The sequence below is a fragment of the Vigna unguiculata genome, chromosome 9 (genome assembly GCF_004118075.2).
Source record: "Vigna unguiculata cultivar IT97K-499-35 chromosome 9, ASM411807v1, whole genome shotgun sequence".
In the NCBI taxonomy this organism is placed as follows: Eukaryota; Viridiplantae; Streptophyta; class Magnoliopsida; order Fabales; family Fabaceae; genus Vigna; species Vigna unguiculata.
Window position 1 is genome coordinate 40,192,076 of NC_040287.1, and position 22,741 is coordinate 40,214,816.

The 22,741-nt window shown below is 26.2% G+C and overlaps 1 protein-coding gene and 1 pseudogene across 1 annotated transcript; both read left to right on the top strand.

The window, feature by feature from the left end:
- The first annotated feature begins 1,547 nt into the window (after positions 1 to 1,547).
- Positions 1,548 to 6,956, top strand: LOC114163239 (serine carboxypeptidase-like 7). The gene is made up of 14 exons (XM_028047421.1): positions 1,548 to 1,774; positions 1,869 to 2,023; positions 2,418 to 2,494; positions 2,640 to 2,762; positions 3,075 to 3,177; positions 3,273 to 3,310; positions 3,558 to 3,656; positions 3,740 to 3,826; positions 3,950 to 4,096; positions 5,619 to 5,690; positions 5,880 to 5,998; positions 6,276 to 6,389; positions 6,548 to 6,593; positions 6,707 to 6,956. The coding sequence occupies exons 1-14, from the start codon at positions 1,638 to 1,640 to the stop codon at positions 6,788 to 6,790; spliced, it is 1,401 nt and encodes a 466-aa protein (XP_027903222.1). The 5' UTR covers positions 1,548 to 1,637; the 3' UTR covers positions 6,791 to 6,956.
- Positions 6,957 to 14,432: 7,476 nt separating this feature from the next.
- Positions 14,433 to 21,212, top strand: LOC114163241 (annotated as a pseudogene).
- The last annotated feature ends 1,529 nt before the right edge of the window (positions 21,213 to 22,741 follow it).

A 22,741-nucleotide genomic window follows, 5' to 3' on the forward strand; every position in this document is an offset into this window, starting at 1 on the left:
GTCTTTTTAATGAATTTTTAAATATTTTTGAATAACTTTCACATATTTTTGAGATTTCTTATTAAACAATAATTTAAAAAATATTTTTTATAACATATACATCAATGAATCATTAGAAAAAAAATTACAAATTTTTAAAACTTTTAAAATTATAAAATCACTAATAAATTCAATTTCAATATTTTTTAAAATTATGATACATATTCCAAATTTAAAATTCAAAATATATAGTAGTAAAATTTGAATGTAAAATTTTAAATTGTAAAAGCTATAAAAATATGGGAATAAAGTTTAAATTTGAAATTCAAAATCCAACAAAATTGTAAAAAATGTTTCCAGTACAGGAGTCTACCAAACCAAATGTCTAACCTTTGTATTTTTGCAGGGTCTACTTTTTATATTTGTCTACATGGTGTACATTTTGTAACTTTCAATTATTTACCATTTATATTTTTTTTGCATTGTCTAACCTTTGTATTTTTAATAAATCTACTATTTACATTTATATGCACAATCTATCATTTGTAGCTTTATATTATATATCCTTTACATATTTTGTATGGTATAACTTTTATACTTTTGTAGGATTTACTCATCAATCTTTAAATCGTTCATTATTTTTATTATTAAAAAATCTACTATTACATTTTTCTACATTTTTCAGTCAATATTTTATTTAAAATTAAATTTGATTTCATAACTTTAACTGACTAAATCTTAATATATTATTTAAAATAATTATTTACAATACATTTTGATAAAAATATATATAAATATACACTTTTACCATAAAATCAAGTAAATAATTATTATTTAATTTTATAAAATGAAATATTCATATTAATTTTAATTATATTTTTATAATTTTAAATTAATTTGATAAATATACGTTTCTAAAATTTTGTAGCCGTTGGATGGATAGAAATACTAGTATTACAGATAACACAAGTATTATACAATATCTTTAGTACTTGTTTAACTCCTCGATTGCCACGCAAATGGAGATTGATGATTTAGATTCAATCAAGACTACCATTGGAGCTCTATGATTCCAAAAAGTGGTAAATGTTACTCCACATCTTACTTTTCATGTAAATCATTTTTTGAAGTAAATCAGACCTCCTGAACCATAATCTGAATCTAAAACCTAAAACCAAAGGAAAAGTAATCAAACATCAGCTATATGGAAATGTTGTGTGGGTGTGTTTGTACGTGTGACTGTTGGTTACATCACTGTTTTCAATGTTAATCAAATATCTTGACCAAATCTTTGAAGACAGAGAGATTCAAGATGTTTAGAGAGCAAATAGAAGTTTACGGTGTTAGAATTAAGGAAGGATGTTGAAATTATTTCCGATCCTAATTTATAAACACTCTATTTTCAGTTATAACTATTTTGTAGTAGAAGAAATGGTATACTCATGTGTATAAAAATATCCATAAAACGTTTTCAATGTTAATCAAATAATTTCAGTTTCATACATATCAAGCATCTGACATACAGTGAAGAGTTGGGCCAAGAAATTGGGCCCGGTTTGAATCCGTCCCTGTTAAAGAAGATGAAACTCCATACGGAATGGATAAGGGTGTAGAAAAGCAATGTGAGACAAGAAACAAACTATGATTGCACTATCTCTATGGTGGTTATGGATTACAGAGGCCTTCTGCTTCTCCTTCTTCTCTTCCTTCTTTCATCAAACTCTGCAACGTCTCACTCCATAGTGCGCTTCCTTCCTGGCTTCCATGGACCCCTTCCTTTTCTACTTCAAACTGGGTAAGCTAACCATGATTCTCCATTTAGGTCATTCGTGCTTTTCGATTATTCATTGAAAATTTAGAATAAATTGATGCGATGGAATTGGAATCAGTTATGTGGAAGTGGGAGAAAGTGAAGCAGAGGAGAGTGCAGAACTATTCTATTATTTTATTGAGTCGGAGAATGACCCCAAAGGGGACCCTCTTCTTCTTTGGCTAACTGGGGGACCAGGTTGCTCCGCTTTTTCTGGGTTAGTTTTTGAAATAGGTGATCATTTTCTCCTCATAATTGTTACTTCGTAATTACACTTCCGATATTTTTACACTCTCTGTATTTCATCATCTATTTTTCTGATCTATTTTAACATATTATCATAAAGAAAAAATATTATTATCGGAAAAAATAAGTAAAATATTGTCCAAATGAGTTTTTAAAATTTAACTTGACTAACCGGATGGAGATTTTTTTATGTCAAATTTGTTTTATCAGTTAGATCGCCTATTATATTGGACTGTTTCTTATAACTCTTTATATTCTTTATTATCAATTTTTTAATGGAAATATATGTCATAATTTCTTGGAATCTTGCATTAAAGAAATTACATATGATTATCATCTTTCTTATTAATTGTTACACGGTTAAATCTGGCTGGGTTTGCAGGTCCACTGTCTTTTGAAAACCAGGAATACAATGGGAGCTTACCTAATTTGAGACTGAAGCCACAATCATGGACAAAGGTTGATAACATTTATTTGCTATGTACTTAATCCTTTTACAACTTTCTTTGTTATTAGTATAAATTTTTTTATCCAAATAAACATAAGCTGAACTATACTGTTTAAATTTGTGTTTGATTAAACTGTTTATGGTTTTGTTGGTTAGGTAAGTAGCATCATATTTGTGGATCTGCCAGCGGGTACAGGCTTCTCTTATCCCAAAACAGAACTTGCTGTTAATCAAAATGTCTCCAAGCTAGTTCGCCATGCTCATCAATTTCTTAGGAAGGTACACCACTCCCATCTTAAATTTTCACTGGCTTAAAGTGTCTGTGGTTTTAGTTATATTTGGAAATTTAACAAATCAAGCATTTCATATAAAGTCTATCAAATTTGATACACTTTCCGCTGTATTTCTCTGTACCTAAAATAATTATGTATTCAGGAAAAAAAAAGTAAAATGAAGACTAAATTTACTAATTTCGAAAACTGAGAAACTTAATTGACTCAGAATAACTTACACTTTTCTACGGTTCCAACATAGAAAAATGAACATGATAAGTGGAATAGTCTATGACAGTGATGTTGAAATTGTGTGTAGTGGCTAATTGATCATCCGGAATTTCTCTCAAATGAGGTGTACATTGCTGGCGACTCATTCTGTGGCCTTCCTATTCCAGTTCTTGTTCAAGAAATTTCATATGGTATCACACTCACCGAAGAGTCAAATAAATTGAACACCAAAAATGATTTAACTGACAAATAGCACTACTTTTTCCCCATATATCGTTACTCTCAGGAAACGAAGGTGGTATCCAACCATGGATAAATCTCCAGGTTTGTGCAATTAATTACAACTATGATTTCTAAACAAAAAAATTGTATATATTTCTCTTATTGTTATATAACACGTCTCCTTTATTGTTGTTATTATTATTATTATTTTTCTTAGTATATGGGAAAAGTTATCTATCTGCAGACAAATTTATACAGCTTCCATAATGATTTCCTTTTATACCAGGATAAAACCAAACTATATTTTTATTAATTTAGAAAGTTGATTAACAGGAATTTTTTTTTACAGGGATACATTCTGGGAAATCCCATAACAACATCCACTGAAAAAAACTACAAAATTCCGTTTAATCATGGCATGGCACTCATATCTGATGAACTCTACGAGGTGATTTTGTTTGTTCTTTATTTAGTTGGTAGAGTCCAAAAGGTGAAATGCTAAGAAGTTTCTGTAATTTACTGAGTGAACAGTCACTGCAAAGGAATTGCAGAGGAGAGTATCGCAACATAGACCCCACAAACACATTTTGTGCAAGGGACATGCAATCCTACGAGGAGGTTAGTCATACTTACAGGGACAAGTAATTATTAAATCCTTTTTTTTTTTGTTCTTAAGAACAGACATCGACATATGGAGTTGTACTAAATGGATTGGGACCATAAATTGTTGGTTTTGGACAGTCTATTTCAGGAATTCAAGTTGGGCATGTTTTGGAACCCCATTGTGAGGAATCTGCTCTGCGTAATCCAATTCAAGATACTTGGAGCAGCAGGAGGTCCCTTGCTCATGAATCCTATCCTCTCACAATGCCACCTTTATACTGTAGGGTAAATTTTCATACCCATAAAGTTACATATATCTGAGCAACTAGTTTAGACATGACATCTCACAGGTACAGGTGACAAAATGGACCACCCTCATTCGATCCCGTCAAACAAAAGAACGTCCTTCACAGAACGGGTTCATGAATTGGATATTTATTTATTTATTTTAATTTTTTTATTTTTAAATTTAGTTTATATATATATATATATATATATAAATATTAAAAACATTTTTTAATTATATAAAATTTAATTAATTAATTAATATTTTTAATTAACTAAATTAAAATAATTATTATATTTATATGTTAAATTATTCTATTATAATTAATAAATATAACTTTAATTTATAACCGATTTAAATTATAATATTATTATATATTTACATATTTAAAAAATATAATTAAAAATTTAATCTCTTAAATTATTTTAATTTTAATTTTTAATTTTGAAATATTGGGTCAATAGATTAGATTAATTTGATCTATATTTTGGATTGTTTAATTAACAGTTTGGACGAGTCGACTAAAAATAAAATTTTGAACAAAATCGGTTTCATTTTGAACACGCTCATTGATCCATCGAGTCCAAATAATCTTGTTACCCTATGTCAAATGTGATTAGCAATGAGACAGTTCTATTTAAATTTTAATTTCTTAAAAATATTTACTTTTTTTTAAAAGAAAAAAAAAAGCCGAAGTGGTGAGAAAGAATCCCACTTCAGTACGTAAAAGAAAGGTGTTCATTATTAAGATACACAACTTTAGTGCATAAAATAAAGAAAGTCAAAATTAAAACGTGCTTTATAACATATTTCATTTTGAAATTTTACATCTAATAACACCGCTTCTTTATTTCAGTAATCTTTTTAAAATTTACACTTATACAAAAATTCAATTTTAAATAAAATGACTCCATTGTAATACCAACGTAACTACAAACAAGCTTGATTGAAGTACAATATGAAAATGAAAAATAGTATACATATATACACACACTCAAATTCTCTTCCATATCACTTTATCCTCATTTCTTTTCTTAACTCTTTCTTAATTCTGTTATATTATTTATCATATATATCAGTTAAAATTTTCTCTGTTTCATTCGATCATAAACAAAAAAAATGTATGAGTGCAAGTATTATTACTCGTATAGTAGAATACCTTTAGTAAAGGACACTATTTTCATTTTATTTTGATTGTTTTGTATTATAATTGCTGCTTGTGCATCACTTATTCTTTTAGTATGTTAAATAAAGTTGTAATTTTATTTAAAACTGTTTGGAATTACGATTTCTCAATTTTAAGAATACAAATATGTAGGAAACATGTCTATGATACTGATTTAAGAAAACAATACCAACTACTTTGAATAAACAAATACATTTAACAACTTTTTCTACCGCTTCAACTATGAAAGTTGATAAAAAAATCCGATGCATTAGGTCTCAGAATTGAACATGCATTTGGTAACCCAAATCACTTTAAAAACATTTTATTTTATTTTATTGAATTTCCATGCGCAGACTCATGCATATGTCCTTTCTAGCTATTGGGCCAATGATGATAATGTCCGCAAAGCACTGCATATTCGTAAGGTATATATAACATTATATATTCACACTCAACAAATTTTTACGCACACTTTACATTCATTACTTCATCCTTTAATCTATATGTTTCTTTACAGATCAAAAAATTATACTTTTTAATGAACAAAATATCTTAAAAGTGAACTATAGGTGTGTAAAAAAACATTTTAAGACTAATATATATTTATTGTGCAGGGAACTAAAGGGAAATGGAAGCGGTGTAACTATGACATACCTTTTAAGACTGATATCTCTAACAGCTTTCAATATCACGTCAATCTCAGCAGAAAAGGCTACCGTTCATTGATATACAGGTCAACATTAATTTCTATATATTATATGAACCTTTTTTCTTGCTAAATGTATCTGATTCATTGTTTTCCTACCTATGTATTATTTGTGTTATTTCTCGATTACAAATATCGATAAGATATATTGCCATTCAATGAAATGCTTATAGGGCATATAACCAGACTAAAATTTCAAATCCAATATAAACAGAACCTGATTATTTCTTTGTGAATCATATATGGCTTATTATACATTTACTTTTCTTTCTAATAAAATAATATTGTTTTTGTTTGTTAACAGTGGGGATCATGACATGGTAGTTCCATTCCTATCTACACAAGCTTGGGTAAGAGCTTTAAACTATTCCATCGTCTCTGACTGGAGGCAGTGGTATTACAATGGCCAAGTGGCAGGGTATGCACCTAACTCTACTTTCTTTAAACATTCAAAAGTTAAATACATTTTTGTATTTTTTTCATTGACAAGTTTTTGCTAAAAACGATATCGAACTATGTCATTGATTTTTATGAAAAACTATACTAACCTCATTTTGGTGACTAAATTACTGATAGATACACGAGAACTTACTCAAATCGGATGACATTTGCAACCGTGAAGGTAGGCACTATTTCAGCTTAGGCAAAAAATATTCTAAGTAATAAAATATATTGTAAGAATAAGAGAATTGTGTATAAAATAATAAGTTGTGTTGTTGAGGGGTCCACTTGCAGGGTGGAGGGCACACAGCTCCGGAGTACAAACCTGAAGAATGTTTAGCCATGTTCATGAGATGGATATCTAATAAGCCACTCTGAGCCTAGGGCATGCCAAAACAACAACCCCATAAATAAAGGATAAACCTACGTTGTTATAAATATATTTGTTAAACTAAAAGTGCATTAGATCCTACTGTTTTATTTTCTTTTATGGTTTATGTTGTCATTAAAAGTTTTATTTTAAATGAAAGTTACTTTATTGAAATTTGAAACTTATAACTTTTTTCCTTCTTTCATATAATTATCATCCCAAAATCACATTAGGCCTTTTACTACCTGCACTCCCACCATTTCTTTGTGCATCCACTAAAATTTTCAAAAATAACGCTTTTATCTTTCGAAAAGGTGAATTTAGAATTACATATTTTGGAAGCTTTATGGACAAATCTTTTCTAATTTTCAAAACGAGACATTAAGAACAGAGTTTCCAGAATAAAATTTCCACAGGGTAAACCCACAATTTTAAGTCACCTCTAATTCTTTTTGGGATTGGACTTTTCACAGGGTAGCTTCCACAGTCCAGACCATTTCTTTCTGCACTATTAGAGGGTGGTTAGAAAAATCGATTTATCTCCCTCACCGTCGTCACCTGGTGGATTAGCTGCTATCCCCTTAACGTCTGTGTTACGTCATGAACGAATTAAAGGGAAAAAAATTATTTTAAATTATAAAATCTAAAATTATTTTTCATAGAAAAAAAACTCAGATTGTATAATTCAAAAAACATTCAAAAATTATGTAATAGAACTCTTTTTACTTTTAAATTAAGTCAAAGAACCTTTTAAATTACACAATCCAACAGTTAAATAACTTGTACAGCTCAAAATATTTTTTCATGACCCAAAAGGAATTTTGAATTATAATTTATAATTATAATTTTCTATTTTATTACAATTATTTACGTAACTTTTTGAAGAATGTTCGAGAAATCTCACATTTTGCAAAGTTTAACTTCAATGAACTTTTATTTTTTTAGGCATTAATTATAAGTAAAGAAATTAGTTTTTTTTTTCCAAGTGCATAGTCATATATGTATCTTTTAAACATTCATAAAAAAAGGCCTATTATGGTTTTTTATTTTGTAAAACTTTACGTAGTTTCTTGAAGAAGTTTTGTACAATGTTAAAAAGTTCTTACATTTTTCAAAGTTAATCTTTCAAAAAACAATATCTTTTTACTCCGAAATAAAGAAACTTGTGTTCTTCCAAGTTATTAATTATAAAGAAAGTAATTATTTTTAGTGTCTCAATGCACTGTCATATATAGTTGTGCATTACATAATTTTTAACTTAGCTTCCTAAAGAAGTTTTTACAACTTGGAATACCTACTTTCAACACATTTTGTTTTCTAATTCTGACAACATTAACTATGAACAACTTTTTACTTTACATGTTCTCACAAAATGAATTTTTGTTAGAAAGTATATCAAGAATTTCTCTGAATATGAATAATAGTTAATATCAATAACTGCAAATAGAAAAACTCTCACTTTCTCAAGAATTACTTTACCTATTCCAAGAAGTTTGCATTAATGATTATTAAAACATTAAATATCAACACTAAGAATGATGGTTTGTGGCACTCAATGCATATCCAAACATTGCAATGTTATCTGCATGTTCAAATTCAACACATCTACCAAATTCATCCAGATACAATGCACCTTAAATATTTCTACAACTTAATTGATTTAATGTGATATAACTTATAATTAATATTAATTTATTTTTTTTTTAATTCAATCTCTTTGTAAACATTTCAAAACCTCTCAATTAGCTATACTTACTTCTCATCATCCACCATCACCTAATGTGCATTTAATGATTAGAGTCTATATTGTCCATGATTGGAGTCTGAAGTTTAAATAACTGAATTTGAATTTGAAACTTACTATTTTTATATTTTTTTATATACAATAGATGAGTCAATAAAAGTGTTATTATATATCATATTATTCTTCAGATATACGATATTTTTAATTCATGATTTTCTAATTTAAATTGGACTTTCTGAATTTAAATTGTTTTAAAAAAATTAATATTATTTGAAATTGTTTGAAAATTTTATTTTTAATATTAGTATTAATATTAATATCGAATGACATGTAATCCTATATTTTATTAACTTCTCAGTACGTAGTTATATATTAGAAATTCACTTCATTACATGTTCACCTATGTTAGTGTATTAATCAATTTGACATACATTTTTTTAATTTGTTTAATTAAAAAAAATAAAAAGGTCTATAGGAAGTTTTTACTCACTCATGCATAAGTTTATTTCTTAGAAAGATTTACCTTTAGATTTTTCAAAGCATCTTTACAAATGTAAATTAAAAATGTTTGTTCTTCTTGGATCATTTATCTCAATAAAATACAAATGGTTGTTAATAAATTGTCCAAGAATATAATATATATATATATATATATATATATATATATATATAATACAAAATAAATACATATAATTTATAATATATAATATATATTTACTCAATAAGCTTTTTATACTTTTCATCTTCCAAAAATAAAATAAAAAATGTTAAGAAGAATAAAAACAACTTTTGAATTTCTTTTATTTTTAATGTATATTTTCTCAACTTCTTAAAGATGAAGAAATTTTTGTCTCTTCCAATGTGTCTTCGTCGTTGATTAACATTAATTATGAAGGAACCAATGACTTTTTGTGCGTCTCAGTACAATGTTATATTTGAATTTATTATATTATAATTTTAAATAGAAAATATTTTAAAAATCTATCTACCTTTTTTAATAAACTTTATACAGGTTTCAAAATTCTTCTTAAAGTTCAACGTAGCTTATTTAATAAATTTTCAATGTCAATAATATAAAGAATAAATGAAAAACTAAAATTTTGGTCACATTGTCAATAAAAAGCTTCTCATATTATTTTTGTCTTCCAGCATTTAGGTTGTCAAATGTCAATAACTTTTCGTCTTCCAATAATCTCCAACACGTTGTCTTTTTGAATTATGACTCAATTTATTGTGAACAACCAAAATTATGATTTGTGGGACTGAATAAACTGCGAAATATCAATCAAACATATAATTAAGATTCAAAGCAGTCCAAAAGTTATTATTTATCAATTTTAAATATATATAAAATATAAAATTTTATATCATGATGTTGTTTTCTAGAGATGTTACCTGTTATTTATTTATCATTAATCATTAATATTTAATTTTTGTTGTTGTTATATATTATTGATCAGTAATTAATATTAATAAAATTGAAAGATAGCTTAAAAATATTGTATTGGAAATCAAAATCTTCTTCCATTAATGTGTTTAGAAGATGATTGATCTAATATTACTTATTATGTTTATAATCTTAATTTATATCAATGATTAAATTCAAATATTAATTTAAGAATAAATTTATGTTTATGCATAATTAATGTAATATTATCATTTAATATTTTTGTGTAATATTACATTACATTAAATTTAAATTGAAAACTTTTTTTATTTAATATCTTTGAAAATTGAACTTTTCATCTCATTGTTGATTTTTTCAAACATCATATAGTAGATAATATTAAGTAATATATTTCTCCCGTGTTTTTTAAAATAAATTTCAAAATTAATGGATTAAAAATCAAATCTTTTTCTGATTTTAAATTGTAAAAAATTTCTCATAATATATAATAATAATAAATTTTGGATTTAAATTTGAAATCGTGTGATAATAAAATTTGAATTTAAAATTTAAAACAAAAAGTATATAATTTTTTTTAACAAATGCTTTAATATTTCTGATAAAAATATATAAATTCAAATATTCAAAAAATTTGATGACTCATAACTGTATAATAATATATTATAAAATATAATAATATTTAATAACAATGTAAATTTAAAATATCCTAATAAAGTTTGAATTTGAAATTTAAATTAAAAAAAAAATTATAATATAGTGTAGGTTTTCTTATGAATTTTTTTAATGTATCTAAATAATTTTCAGATAATTTAATTTATGAAAAAAATTCGTATTTAAGATATTATGAAAATCTAAAAATATAATTTATTTTTTTTAATAAAAATACATTAGTAATTACAATAAAAAATAATAAAAATTAAAAATATGATATAAAAAAATAAATAAGTAATATAATATTTAAGAATAAAAGGGCTCTTAAATATTATAATAATATATTAACATGTTAACTCTAATATAGTAATAACAGTAATAATAATTAAAATATGGTGTCAAACAATAAAAAAACAATTGTAAAATCTAAAATTTGGTTACTGAAATGTATGTTTCCAGATTTTTTTTGGTTTTTCAGATACTTTTCTTTAATTGGTTCAAATTTCTTTGTTTGCAAATTTTTTTCGCTCACTTTTGCTTTTTCAGATTTTTTTTAACCGGGTTCAAGTTCATGTTTCCCATTTTTTAATTTTTGTGTTCATTAATTTCTAGATTTTTTTTTCTCATTCCATTTTTGTTAGACATATTTGCTTTTCCGGAATTTTGTTTTCAATTGGTTTAAGTTTGTGTTATTCAATTTCAAATGGTTGTATCAAATTTGTACATTTTTTACATTTTTTTTCCTTTTCAGATTGCTTTTATATATTTGCTTCCACGTTAGTATAATTTTCATGATTTCATGATTTTTTTTGATTTTGGCTATATCTCTCTTTATATTCCTCTTCTTGATTTTTATGGTTGCAAATGGATATTGTAAATAACATCAGAATGCATATTGATTATATTTACGTCGTTTCTTCTCCTTTATTTGATGATTATGAATTGAAATCACTAATTTCTTGATTTCCAAGGTGTTAGGAGTAGGATTTGAAGGCTTTGAAATCACTAATTTATAATTTTAACAATAATATTAATATCAAAATTTTATTGTTGTAAATTTATTTTAAAATAGAAATAATTTAATATTAAAATTTTAAAAATATTAATAATATGTGGTTAAATATTCATACTTGAAACAAACTTATGTAAATATCACATAAAATATATTAATATCAATAATAATTTTAAAATAGTATTTGTAATTATTATATTAATATTCAAATTGGAGTAGACAGATACTTCTGTTTCAATTTCAAGAACTTCTCTCACACTTAAAACCACGTCACATACAGATTCTAAAACAATTTCATTTTTCTTATGTATTAATTGGACAAATATGCGTTTTTTTTTGTTTTTCTTTCTCATTAATAGTTATATTTTTTGTTTTTCAGTTTTCATGTTCATTGTAGATCATGTCTTTAAGTAAATTATTCTTTAATGTCCTCTCTCTATGCATTTAAAAATTCACTCAAAAGATGTGATATGGTAAATTATTCCGATACTTATTCAGAAATATTGACTTACTTTTGAATCTTTAATTCTTAAAAAAAAGTTTTTTTATTGTTTTTGAACAACGTTCACTTATTAAGCTAAACATTGATTTTAAAAATAATTTTGATAACATAAACATAAGTGTATTATTACAAAATGAAAATTATAAATTCTTAAAATTTTTAAAAATATAAAAATTATTAACAATTTGTTAATTTCATTTGTTTTATAAAATTAAGATACCTATCGAAAAATTTGAAATTCCAAATATATGATAATAAAACTTGAATTTGAATTCAAAATCACAAAAATCCATAAAAATATAGTAATAAAATTTTAATTAGACATTCAAATTCAAAACAGAAATATTATCCAAACCTTTTCCAAATAAATAAAAAAATGTATCTAATTTAAAAGATAAATATGGTACTTATATTTATCAAAATCAATTATCTTATTGAAATTATTTTTTTATATAAAATTATATATAAAATAAAACAAGATAATAAATAATATATATATATATATATATATTTAATGATTTTTTTCTATTTTATTTATTTTTTAAAATTATTATAGAATCACTTTTTTATTACTAAATAAAAAAAACAGACAAGTTACATTCTTCTAACGATTTTAACAAACAAGTTACAATTTAAAATTTAAATGATTTTTTTAATTAACATTTAGATTTTCAAACAATATAGAATATTTTCAAACATATGGTAGCAAACTTGAAATTTAACATTTAAAATAACAAAAATCTGATAAAAATATGATACCAAAGATTAGATTTAAAATTCAAAATCCAAAAAACTGTAAAATATTACAGTCTTTTTAATGAATTTTTAAATATTTTTGAATAACTTTCACATATTTTTGAGATTTCTTATTAAACAATAATTTAAAAAATATTTTTTATAACATATACATCAATGAATCATTAGAAAAAAAAATTACAAATTTTTAAAACTTTTAAAATTATAAAAATCACTAATAAATTCAATTTCAATATTTTTTTAAAATTATGATACATATTCCAAATTTAAAATTCAAAATATATAGTAGTAAAATTTGAATGTAAAATTTTAAATTGTAAAAGCTATAAAAATATGGGAATAAAGTTTAAATTTGAAATTCAAAATCCAACAAAATTGTAAAAAATGTTTCCAGTACAGGAGTCTACCAAACCAAATGTCTAACCTTTGTATTTTTGCAGGGTCTACTTTTTATATTTGTCTACATGGTGTACATTTTGTAACTTTCAATTATTTACCATTTATATTTTTTTTGCATTGTCTAACCTTTGTATTTTTAATAAATCTACTATTTACATTTATATGCACAATCTATCATTTGTAGCTTTATATTATATATCCTTTACATATTTTGTATGGTATAACTTTTATACTTTTGTAGGATTTACTCATCAATCTTTAAATCGTTCATTATTTTTATTATTAAAAAATCTACTATTACATTTTTCTACATTTTTCAGTCAATATTTTATTTAAAATTAAATTTGATTTCATAACTTTAACTGACTAAATCTTAATATATTATTTAAAATAATTATTTACAATACATTTTGATAAAAATATATATAAATATACACTTTTACCATAAAATCAAGTAAATAATTATTATTTAATTTTATAAAATGAAATATTCATATTAATTTTAATTATATTTTTATAATTTTAAATTAATTTGATAAATATACGTTTCTAAAATTTTGTAGCCGTTGGATGGATAGAAATACTAGTATTACAGATAACACAAGTATTATACAATATCTTTAGTACTTGTTTAACTCCTCGATTGCCACGCAAATGGAGATTGATGATTTAGATTCAATCAAGACTACCATTGGAGCTCTATGATTCCAAAAAGTGGTAAATGTTACTCCACATCTTACTTTTCATGTAAATCATTTTTTGAAGTAAATCAGACCTCCTGAACCATAATCTGAATCTAAAACCTAAAACCAAAGGAAAAGTAATCAAACATCAGCTATATGGAAATGTTGTGTGGGTGTGTTTGTACGTGTGACTGTTGGTTACATCACTGTTTTCAATGTTAATCAAATATCTTGACCAAATCTTTGAAGACAGAGAGATTCAAGATGTTTAGAGAGCAAATAGAAGTTTACGGTGTTAGAATTAAGGAAGGATGTTGAAATTATTTCCGATCCTAATTTATAAACACTCTATTTTCAGTTATAACTATTTTGTAGTAGAAGAAATGGTATACTCATGTGTATAAAAATATCCATAAAACGTTTTCAATGTTAATCAAATAATTTCAGTTTCATACATATCAAGCATCTGACATACAGTGAAGAGTTGGGCCAAGAAATTGGGCCCGGTTTGAATCCGTCCCTGTTAAAGAAGATGAAACTCCATACGGAATGGATAAGGGTGTAGAAAAGCAATGTGAGACAAGAAACAAACTATGATTGCACTATCTCTATGGTGGTTATGGATTACAGAGGCCTTCTGCTTCTCCTTCTTCTCTTCCTTCTTTCATCAAACTCTGCAACGTCTCACTCCATAGTGCGCTTCCTTCCTGGCTTCCATGGACCCCTTCCTTTTCTACTTCAAACTGGGTAAGCTAACCATGATTCTCCATTTAGGTCATTCGTGCTTTTCGATTATTCATTGAAAATTTAGAATAAATTGATGCGATGGAATTGGAATCAGTTATGTGGAAGTGGGAGAAAGTGAAGCAGAGGAGAGTGCAGAACTATTCTATTATTTTATTGAGTCGGAGAATGACCCCAAAGGGGACCCTCTTCTTCTTTGGCTAACTGGGGGACCAGGTTGCTCCGCTTTTTCTGGGTTAGTTTTTGAAATAGGTGATCATTTTCTCCTCGTAATTATTACTTATTAATTTCACTTCCAATATTTTTACACTCTCTGTATTTCATCATCAGTTTTTTAAATTTAACTTGACTAACCGGATCGAGATTTTTTTATGTCAAATTTGTTTTATCAATTAGATCGCCTATTATATTGGACTATTTCTTATAACTCTTAATATTCTTTATTATATGTGATAATTTCTTGAAATTTCCATTAAAGAAATTACACATGATTATCATCTTTCTTATTAATTGATACACGGTTAAATCTGGCTGGGTTTGCAGGTCCACTGTCTTTTGAAAACCAGGAATACAATGGGAGCTTACCTAGTTTGACACTGAGGCCACAATCATGGACAAAGGTTGATAACATTGATTTGCTATGTACTTATGCTTTTACAACTTTCTTTGTTTTTAGTATAATTTTTTTTTTTATCCAAATAAACATCAGATCATTAGCGAAACTACTTAATGACAGGAAGTCATGACTCCCAAAATTTTTAAAATTATATATATATATATATATATATATTTATTTATTTTTTAAAATTATATTTATATATTATTTATATTAAGTTTATATTATAAAAAATTATAATAAAAGATAAAATGAAAAGTTTAATGGAGATATTGATTTATAAAAGAGATTTATATAATAAAAGATAAAATGAAAAGTTTATATTTATATATGAAAAGTTTTTTTTCCATAATGTAAATTATCATGAAAGTGTGTGAGGAGAAATAAATACAAAAAGATAGATTAGAAAATAGAGGTTGAGGAACACATAGATTAAGATTCAAGTATACATTCTCGGATGATCTCTCACATATCAAGTATCTTATAATTTATATTTGTTAATGTTTCTTCCAAATTAAATTTACCCCAAATGAGTATAAATCTTAATTTTGATTTAAGAATTGTTTTATGAAATTTGGATGAACCTTAATTATCATTTTTCCCAAATTATTATAACCCTTAATTATGAAATTTAGAAATTTTATGTTTTCTACTGTCTATGGTAAATTTTTTTTAAGTTTCAAATTTATATAGTGTTGTTTATTTAATTAAAGTTGTATGAATTTTGTTATGTTTTGCATTATGATAATTGTGATTTGTGAATACAAATTTTATTTTTTTCTAAATAGGTGAGAGATGATAAATTTATATTAGAAAGATTATAATAAAAAGTAAATTAATTGATTTTTTTTTAAAGGGGAAGGTTTGTGATAAAGATGAAAAAATGCATTTACATTAACTAAACTTAAGAAATTTCATGAGAACAAAGAATTCGAAGATAATAAAAAAATAAATCTCTAAAGTTCTTACAGTTACCTATAATGAATTTAAAAATTCATTAGAACACAATCCGGAAAAAAACGTCCTCAAATTTGACAATATCTACCAAATCAAATTGATAAGGTAGGACAGACTTATCAAAATGGTATTCATGATTTGATATCATAATATAATAGCATGATATAATAACAAATGATTGTCATATTTTTTTTGTTTGAATTTTGTATGCTTGTTTTAAATCGAAGAAATGAATAGAAAAATTGAAAAAAATTTCCAACTAAAAAAAGTTATATGTAACAATGGTGTTCTCAGATTTTTTTTTGTCTACTGTTTAAACTTTTGCTTATTAAACTGTTTATGTTGGTTAGGTAAGTAGCATTATATTTGTGGATCTGCCAGCGGGTACAGGCTTCTCTTATCCCAAAACAGAACTTGCTGTTAATCAAAATGTCTCCAAGCTAGTTCGCCATGCTCATCAATTCCTTAGGAAGGTACACCACTCCCATCTTAAATTTTCACTGGTTTAATTGCATTTTCATTGGCTTAAAGTGTCTGTGGTTTTAGTTGTCTTCGGAAAATTAACAAATCAAGTATTTCATATAAAGTCTATCAAATTTTATATACTTTCCGCTATATTTCTCTGTACCTAAAAGAATTATGCATTCAGGAAAAAAAGTAGAATGAAGACATAAATTTACTAATTTTGGAAATGAAGAAACTTAATTGACTCAGAATAACTTAACTTTTCTACCGTTCCAGCTTAGAAAAATGAACATGATAAGTGGAATAGTCTATGACAGTGATGTTGAAATTGTGTGTAGTGGCTAATTGATCATCCGGAATTTCTCTCAAATGAGGTGTACATTGCTGGCGACTCATTCTGTGGCCTTCCTATTCCAGTTCTTGTTCAAGAAATTTCATATGGTATCACACTCACTCAAGAGTCAAATAAATTGAACACCAAAAATGAAACTAAAAGATTAAGTAGCACCTATTTCCTCTTAAATGATTGTGACATTGATAACTTGTGTACCATATCTCATTACTCTCAGGAAACGAAGGTGGTATCCAACCATGGATAAATCTCCAGGTTTGTGCAATTAATTACAACTATGATTTCTAAACAAAAAAATTCTATATATTTCTCTTATCGTTATATAACACGTCTCCTTTATTGTTGTTATTATTATTATTATTTTTTCTTCTTAGTATATGGAACAAGTTATCTATCTGCAGACAAATTTATACAGCTTCCATAATGATTTTCTTTTATACCAGGATAAAACCAAACTATATTTTTATTAATTTAGAACGTTGATTAACAGGAAATCCCATATCAACATCCACTGAAAAAAACTACGAAATTCGTTTAATCATGGCATGGCACTCATATCTGATGAACTCTACGAGGTGATTTTGTTTGTTCTTTATTTAGTTGGTAGAGTCCAAAAGGTGAAATGCTAAGAAGTTTCTGTAATTTACTGAGTGAACAGTCACTGCAAAGGAATTGCAGAGGAGAGTATCGCAACATAGACCCCACAAACACATTTTGTGCAAGGGACATGCAATCCTACGAGGAGGTTAGTCATACTTACAGGGACAAGTAATTATTAAATCCTTTTTTTTTTTTGTTCTTAAGAACAGACATCGACATATGGAGTTGTACTAAATGGATTGGGACCATAAATTGTTGGTTTTGGACAGTCTATTTCAGGAATTCAAGTTGGGCATGTTTTGGAACCCCATTGTGAGGAATCTGCTCTACGTAGTACTTGGAGGTGCAGGAGGTCTCTTGCTGATGAATCGTCTGACAATGCCACCTTTATCCTGTAGGGTAAATTTTCATACTCATAAAGTTACATATATCTGAACAACTAGTTTAGACATCTGACAGTTACAAGTGACAAAATGGACCACCCTCGTTCCATCCCATCAAACAAAAGAAGACCACGGATGATAATCCCTCCTGTGTAGAACGGGTTCATGAATCGAATATTTAATTTTTTAATTTTTAAAATTTATTTATATATATATATATATAGAAATATAAAAAATATTTTTAATTATATAAAATAATTTATAAAATTTTAATTAATTAATTAATATTTTTAATTAAATAAATAAAAATAATTCTATTTATATATTAAATTATTCTATTATAATTAATAGATATAACTTTAAGTTATAACTGTTAATAATTTAAATTATAATACTATTAATGTTTACACATTTTAAAAATATAATATAAAAAATTTAATATTTTAAATTATTTTAATTTTTAAAAATTGGACCAATGGATTGGATTAATTGGACTTATATTTTGGGTTGTTTATTTAACGGGTTAGATGAACCTGATAGATCCACGTATTAAAATTTTCAACAAAATCGGTTTTATTTTGAACATGCTCATAGTTGATCATCGTGTCCGACCTATCTTGTCTTCCCATGTGATTAGCAATGAGAACTTCGATTTAAATTTTAATTTCTTAAAAATATTTATTGAAAAAAGAAGAAGCTAAAATAGTAAGAAAGAATCCGACTTCAGTAAATAAAAAAAAGAAAGTGGTCATTATTAAGAAGCACAACTTTAGTGCATCAAATAAAGCAAGTCAAGATTAGAACGTGCTTTATAACATATATCATTTTGACATTTTACATCTAATAACACGGCTTCTCTATTTTAGTAATCCTTTTAAAATTTACACTTATACAAAAATTCAATTTTAAATAAAATGACTCCATTGTAATACTAACGTAACTACAAACAAGCTTGATTGAAGTACAATATTAAAATGAAAAATACTATACATATATACATACACTCACATTCTCTTCTATATCACTTTATCCTCATTTCTTTTCTTAACACTTTCTTAATTCTATTATATTATTTATCATATCTATCAGTTAAAGTTTTCTCTATTTCATTCAATAATAAACAAAAAAAATGTATGAGTGCGAGTATTATTACTCATATAGTAGAACCTTTAGTAAAGGACATTATTTTCATTTTATTTTGATTGTTTTGTATTATAATTGCTGCTTGTGCATCACTTATTCTTTTAGTATGTTAAATAAAGTTGTAATTTTATTTAAAACTGTTTGGAATTACGATTTCTCAATTTTAAGAATACAAATATGTAGGAAACATGTCTATGATACTGATTTAAGAAAACAATACCAACTACTTTGAATAAACAAATACATTTAACAACTTTTTCTACCGCTTCAATTATGAAAGTTGATAAAAATCCGATGCATTAGGTCTCAGAATTGAACATGCATTTAGTAACCCAAATCATTTTAAAAACATTTTATTTTATCTTATTGAATTTCCATGGGCAGACTCATGCATATGTCCTTTCTAGCTATTGGGCCAACGATGATAATGTCCGCAAAGCACTGCATATTCGTAAGGTATATATAACATTATATATTCACACTCAACAAATTTTTACGCACACTTTACAGTCATTACTTTATCCTTTAATCTATATGTTTCTTTACAAATAAAAAAAATTGTATTTTTAAATGACCAAAATATCTTAAAAATGAATTACAGGGGTGCACAAAAACATTTTAAGACTAATATATATTTATATATTTATGGTGCAGGGAACTAAAGGGAAATGGAAGCGCTGTAACTATGACATACCTGTTAAGATTGATATCTCTAACAGCTTCCAATATCACGTCAATCTCAGCAGAAAAGGCTACCGTTCATTGATTTACAGGTCAACATTAATTTCTAAATATTATATGCACTTTTTTTCTTGCTAAATGTATCTGATTCATTGTTTTCCTACCTATGTATTATTTTTGTTATTTTTCGATTACAAATAATGATAAGATAAATTGACATTCAATGAAATGTTTATAGGGCATATAACCAGAGTAAAATTTCAAATCCAATATGAACAGAACCTGATTATTTCTTTGTGAATCATACATGGCTATTATACATTTACTTTTCTTTCTTATAATAAAATATTATTTTTAGGGTTAAATTTGTTTTTGTCACTCAAGTTTCATTAAATTTTGGAATCAGTCTCTTTTCGAAATTTTATACTAATTTAGTCTTTCATCTTTAGAAATACGTGGATTTAGTCATTTTTACCAAATTTTATTAGGTTTATTTGACATTTTAAACATATTTTAGCGAAAATGTGTCAAACAATATAAACAATTCAAATACTATTATGAAATGCGTTTGAAATGTCAGATAAGTTTAACAAAATTTGATTAAAAGGACTAAATTAGTTAAAATTTTTGAAGATTAACTAATTCTAAATTTCACTATGATGAATCTATATTTAAGCATGTTTTTATTTGTTAAAAGTGGGGATCATGACATGCTAGTTCCATTCCTGTCTACACAAGCGTGGGTAAGAGCTTTAAACTATTCCATCGTCTCTGACTGGAGGTAGTGGTATTACAATGGCCAGGTGGCAGGGTATGCACCTAACTCTACTTTCTTTAAACATTCAAAAGTTAAATACATTTTTGTATTTTCTTCATTGACAAGTTTTTGCTAAAAAAGTTGTCCAACCATGTCATTGATTTTTATGAAAAATTATACTAACCTCATTTTGGTGACTAAATTACTGATAGATACACGAGAACTTACTCAAATCGGATGACATTTGCAACTGTGAAGGTAAGCACTATTTTAGCTTAGGAAATTACATTTTCTAAGTAATAAATTATATTGTAAGAATAAGAGAATTGTGTATAAAATAATAAGTTGTGTTGTTGAGGGGTTCACTTGCAGGGTGGAGGGCACACAGCTCCGGAGTCCAAACCTGAAGAATGTTTAGCCATGTTCATGAGATGGATATCTAATAAGCCACTCTGAGCCTAGGGCATGCCGAAACAACAACCCCATAAATAAAGAATAAACGTACGTTGTTATAAATATATTTGTTAAACTAAAAATGCATTGCATCCTAATGTTTTATTTTCTTTTATGGTTTATGTTGTCATTAAAACTTTTATTTTAAATGACAGTTACTTTATTGAAATTTGAAACTTATAACTTTTTTCCTTCTTTAATATAATCATCATCCCACAATCACATTAAGCCTTTTACTACCTGCACTCCCACAATTGCTTTGTGCAGCCACTAAAATTTTCAAAAATAACGCTTTTATCTTTCGAGAAGGTGAATTCAGAATTACATTTTTTGGAAGCTTTATGGAACAATCTTTTCTAATTTTCAAAACGAGACTTTCAGAACAAAGTTTCCAGAATAAAATTTCCACAGGTAAACCCACAATTTTATTATGTCACCTCTAATTCTTTTTGGATTGGACTTTTCACAGGGTAACTAACTTCTACATTCCCGACTATTTCTTTCTGCACTCCCACAGTCTCTATATGCACTACCGTCACGTGATTAAAAAAATCAATTTATCTCCCTTACCGTCACGTGGTGGATTAGCTGCTATCCCCTTAACGTCTATGTGTTACGTCATGAACGAATTGAAGGGAAAAAAAGTATTATAGATTATACAATCTAAGTATTTTTGATAGAATAAAAAAGTTCAGATTGTATAATCCAAAAAACATTCAAAAATAATGTAATAAAATTTTTTTATGCAAAAAATTACTTTCAAATTAACTCAAAGAACCTTTTAAATTACACGATCCAACAGTTAAATAACTTGTACAGTTCACAAGATTTTTTCATGACCCAAAAGCTTTTTCTCATAAAAGAATTTTTAATTACACCTAAAAATAAAAAAAGGGTTCCATGTTGCACAATCCAAAAGTAAGAAAAAAAAACACTTAGGTTGTATTGGAAGTCAAAAATAATTATTGAATTGCATAATACAAAAGTTCATAAACTATAAGGACAAAGTGAAAACTTTCAAATTTATAAAACAGAGAAAGAAATTAGGGGGTGCTAAAAGAAATCCACTACATTGCAAAATGAAATATAAAAACCTAAAATAAATGAGACGTTACAATAAACTTATGGGTAAACGAAAAAGCCCTCAAACATTACCCGCACACGCTTTGCACCATTTGAAGGGCTTTTTTCCGTTAGGTAAAGCTTCCTGCATCTCATCAATTTTGTCCTCCCACCCCATTAAAAAGTCTCCAGAAAATGTTTTCGGTAAAAGAGGAGTGATTGACTTTCAGAAAAAAAATTCCGAAATTATTTATTACGTTTTGGGAAATAAACTCCGTAAGTAATATGGTACGTAATAGGATGTAAGAAGAAAATAATAGCGTACAAGATGCAATTACTGCCTTTTTCTTTTGGCCAACAAGTCAAGTTGGCCTGACAATTTATCAATTATCACATTTTTGGTAAACTTAATTACTTTTTGAATCTTATCTTACTACTTACTTATTTTGTTTAATTCAGCTATTAACAAATAACTTAATTGGATACCTTAATTTATACATCAATACGATTCGTTTAAGCAAACAAGTGATGAAGGAGAACTGAAAAAACGTTTGTTTGTTTTTTCCTTTGCTTATCCGTAACATATTGGTA

Coding starts and splice junctions, on each gene's coding strand:
- LOC114163239 (XM_028047421.1), top strand. CDS start 1,638: ATGGTGGTTATGGATTACAGAGGCCTTCTGCTTCTCCTTCTTCTCTTC. Junction 6,390..6,547: donor TACAATGGCCAAGTGGCAGG/GTATGCACCTAA, acceptor AATTACTGATAG/ATACACGAGAACTTACTCAA. Junction 6,594..6,706: donor TGACATTTGCAACCGTGAAG/GTAGGCACTATT, acceptor GTCCACTTGCAG/GGTGGAGGGCACACAGCTCC.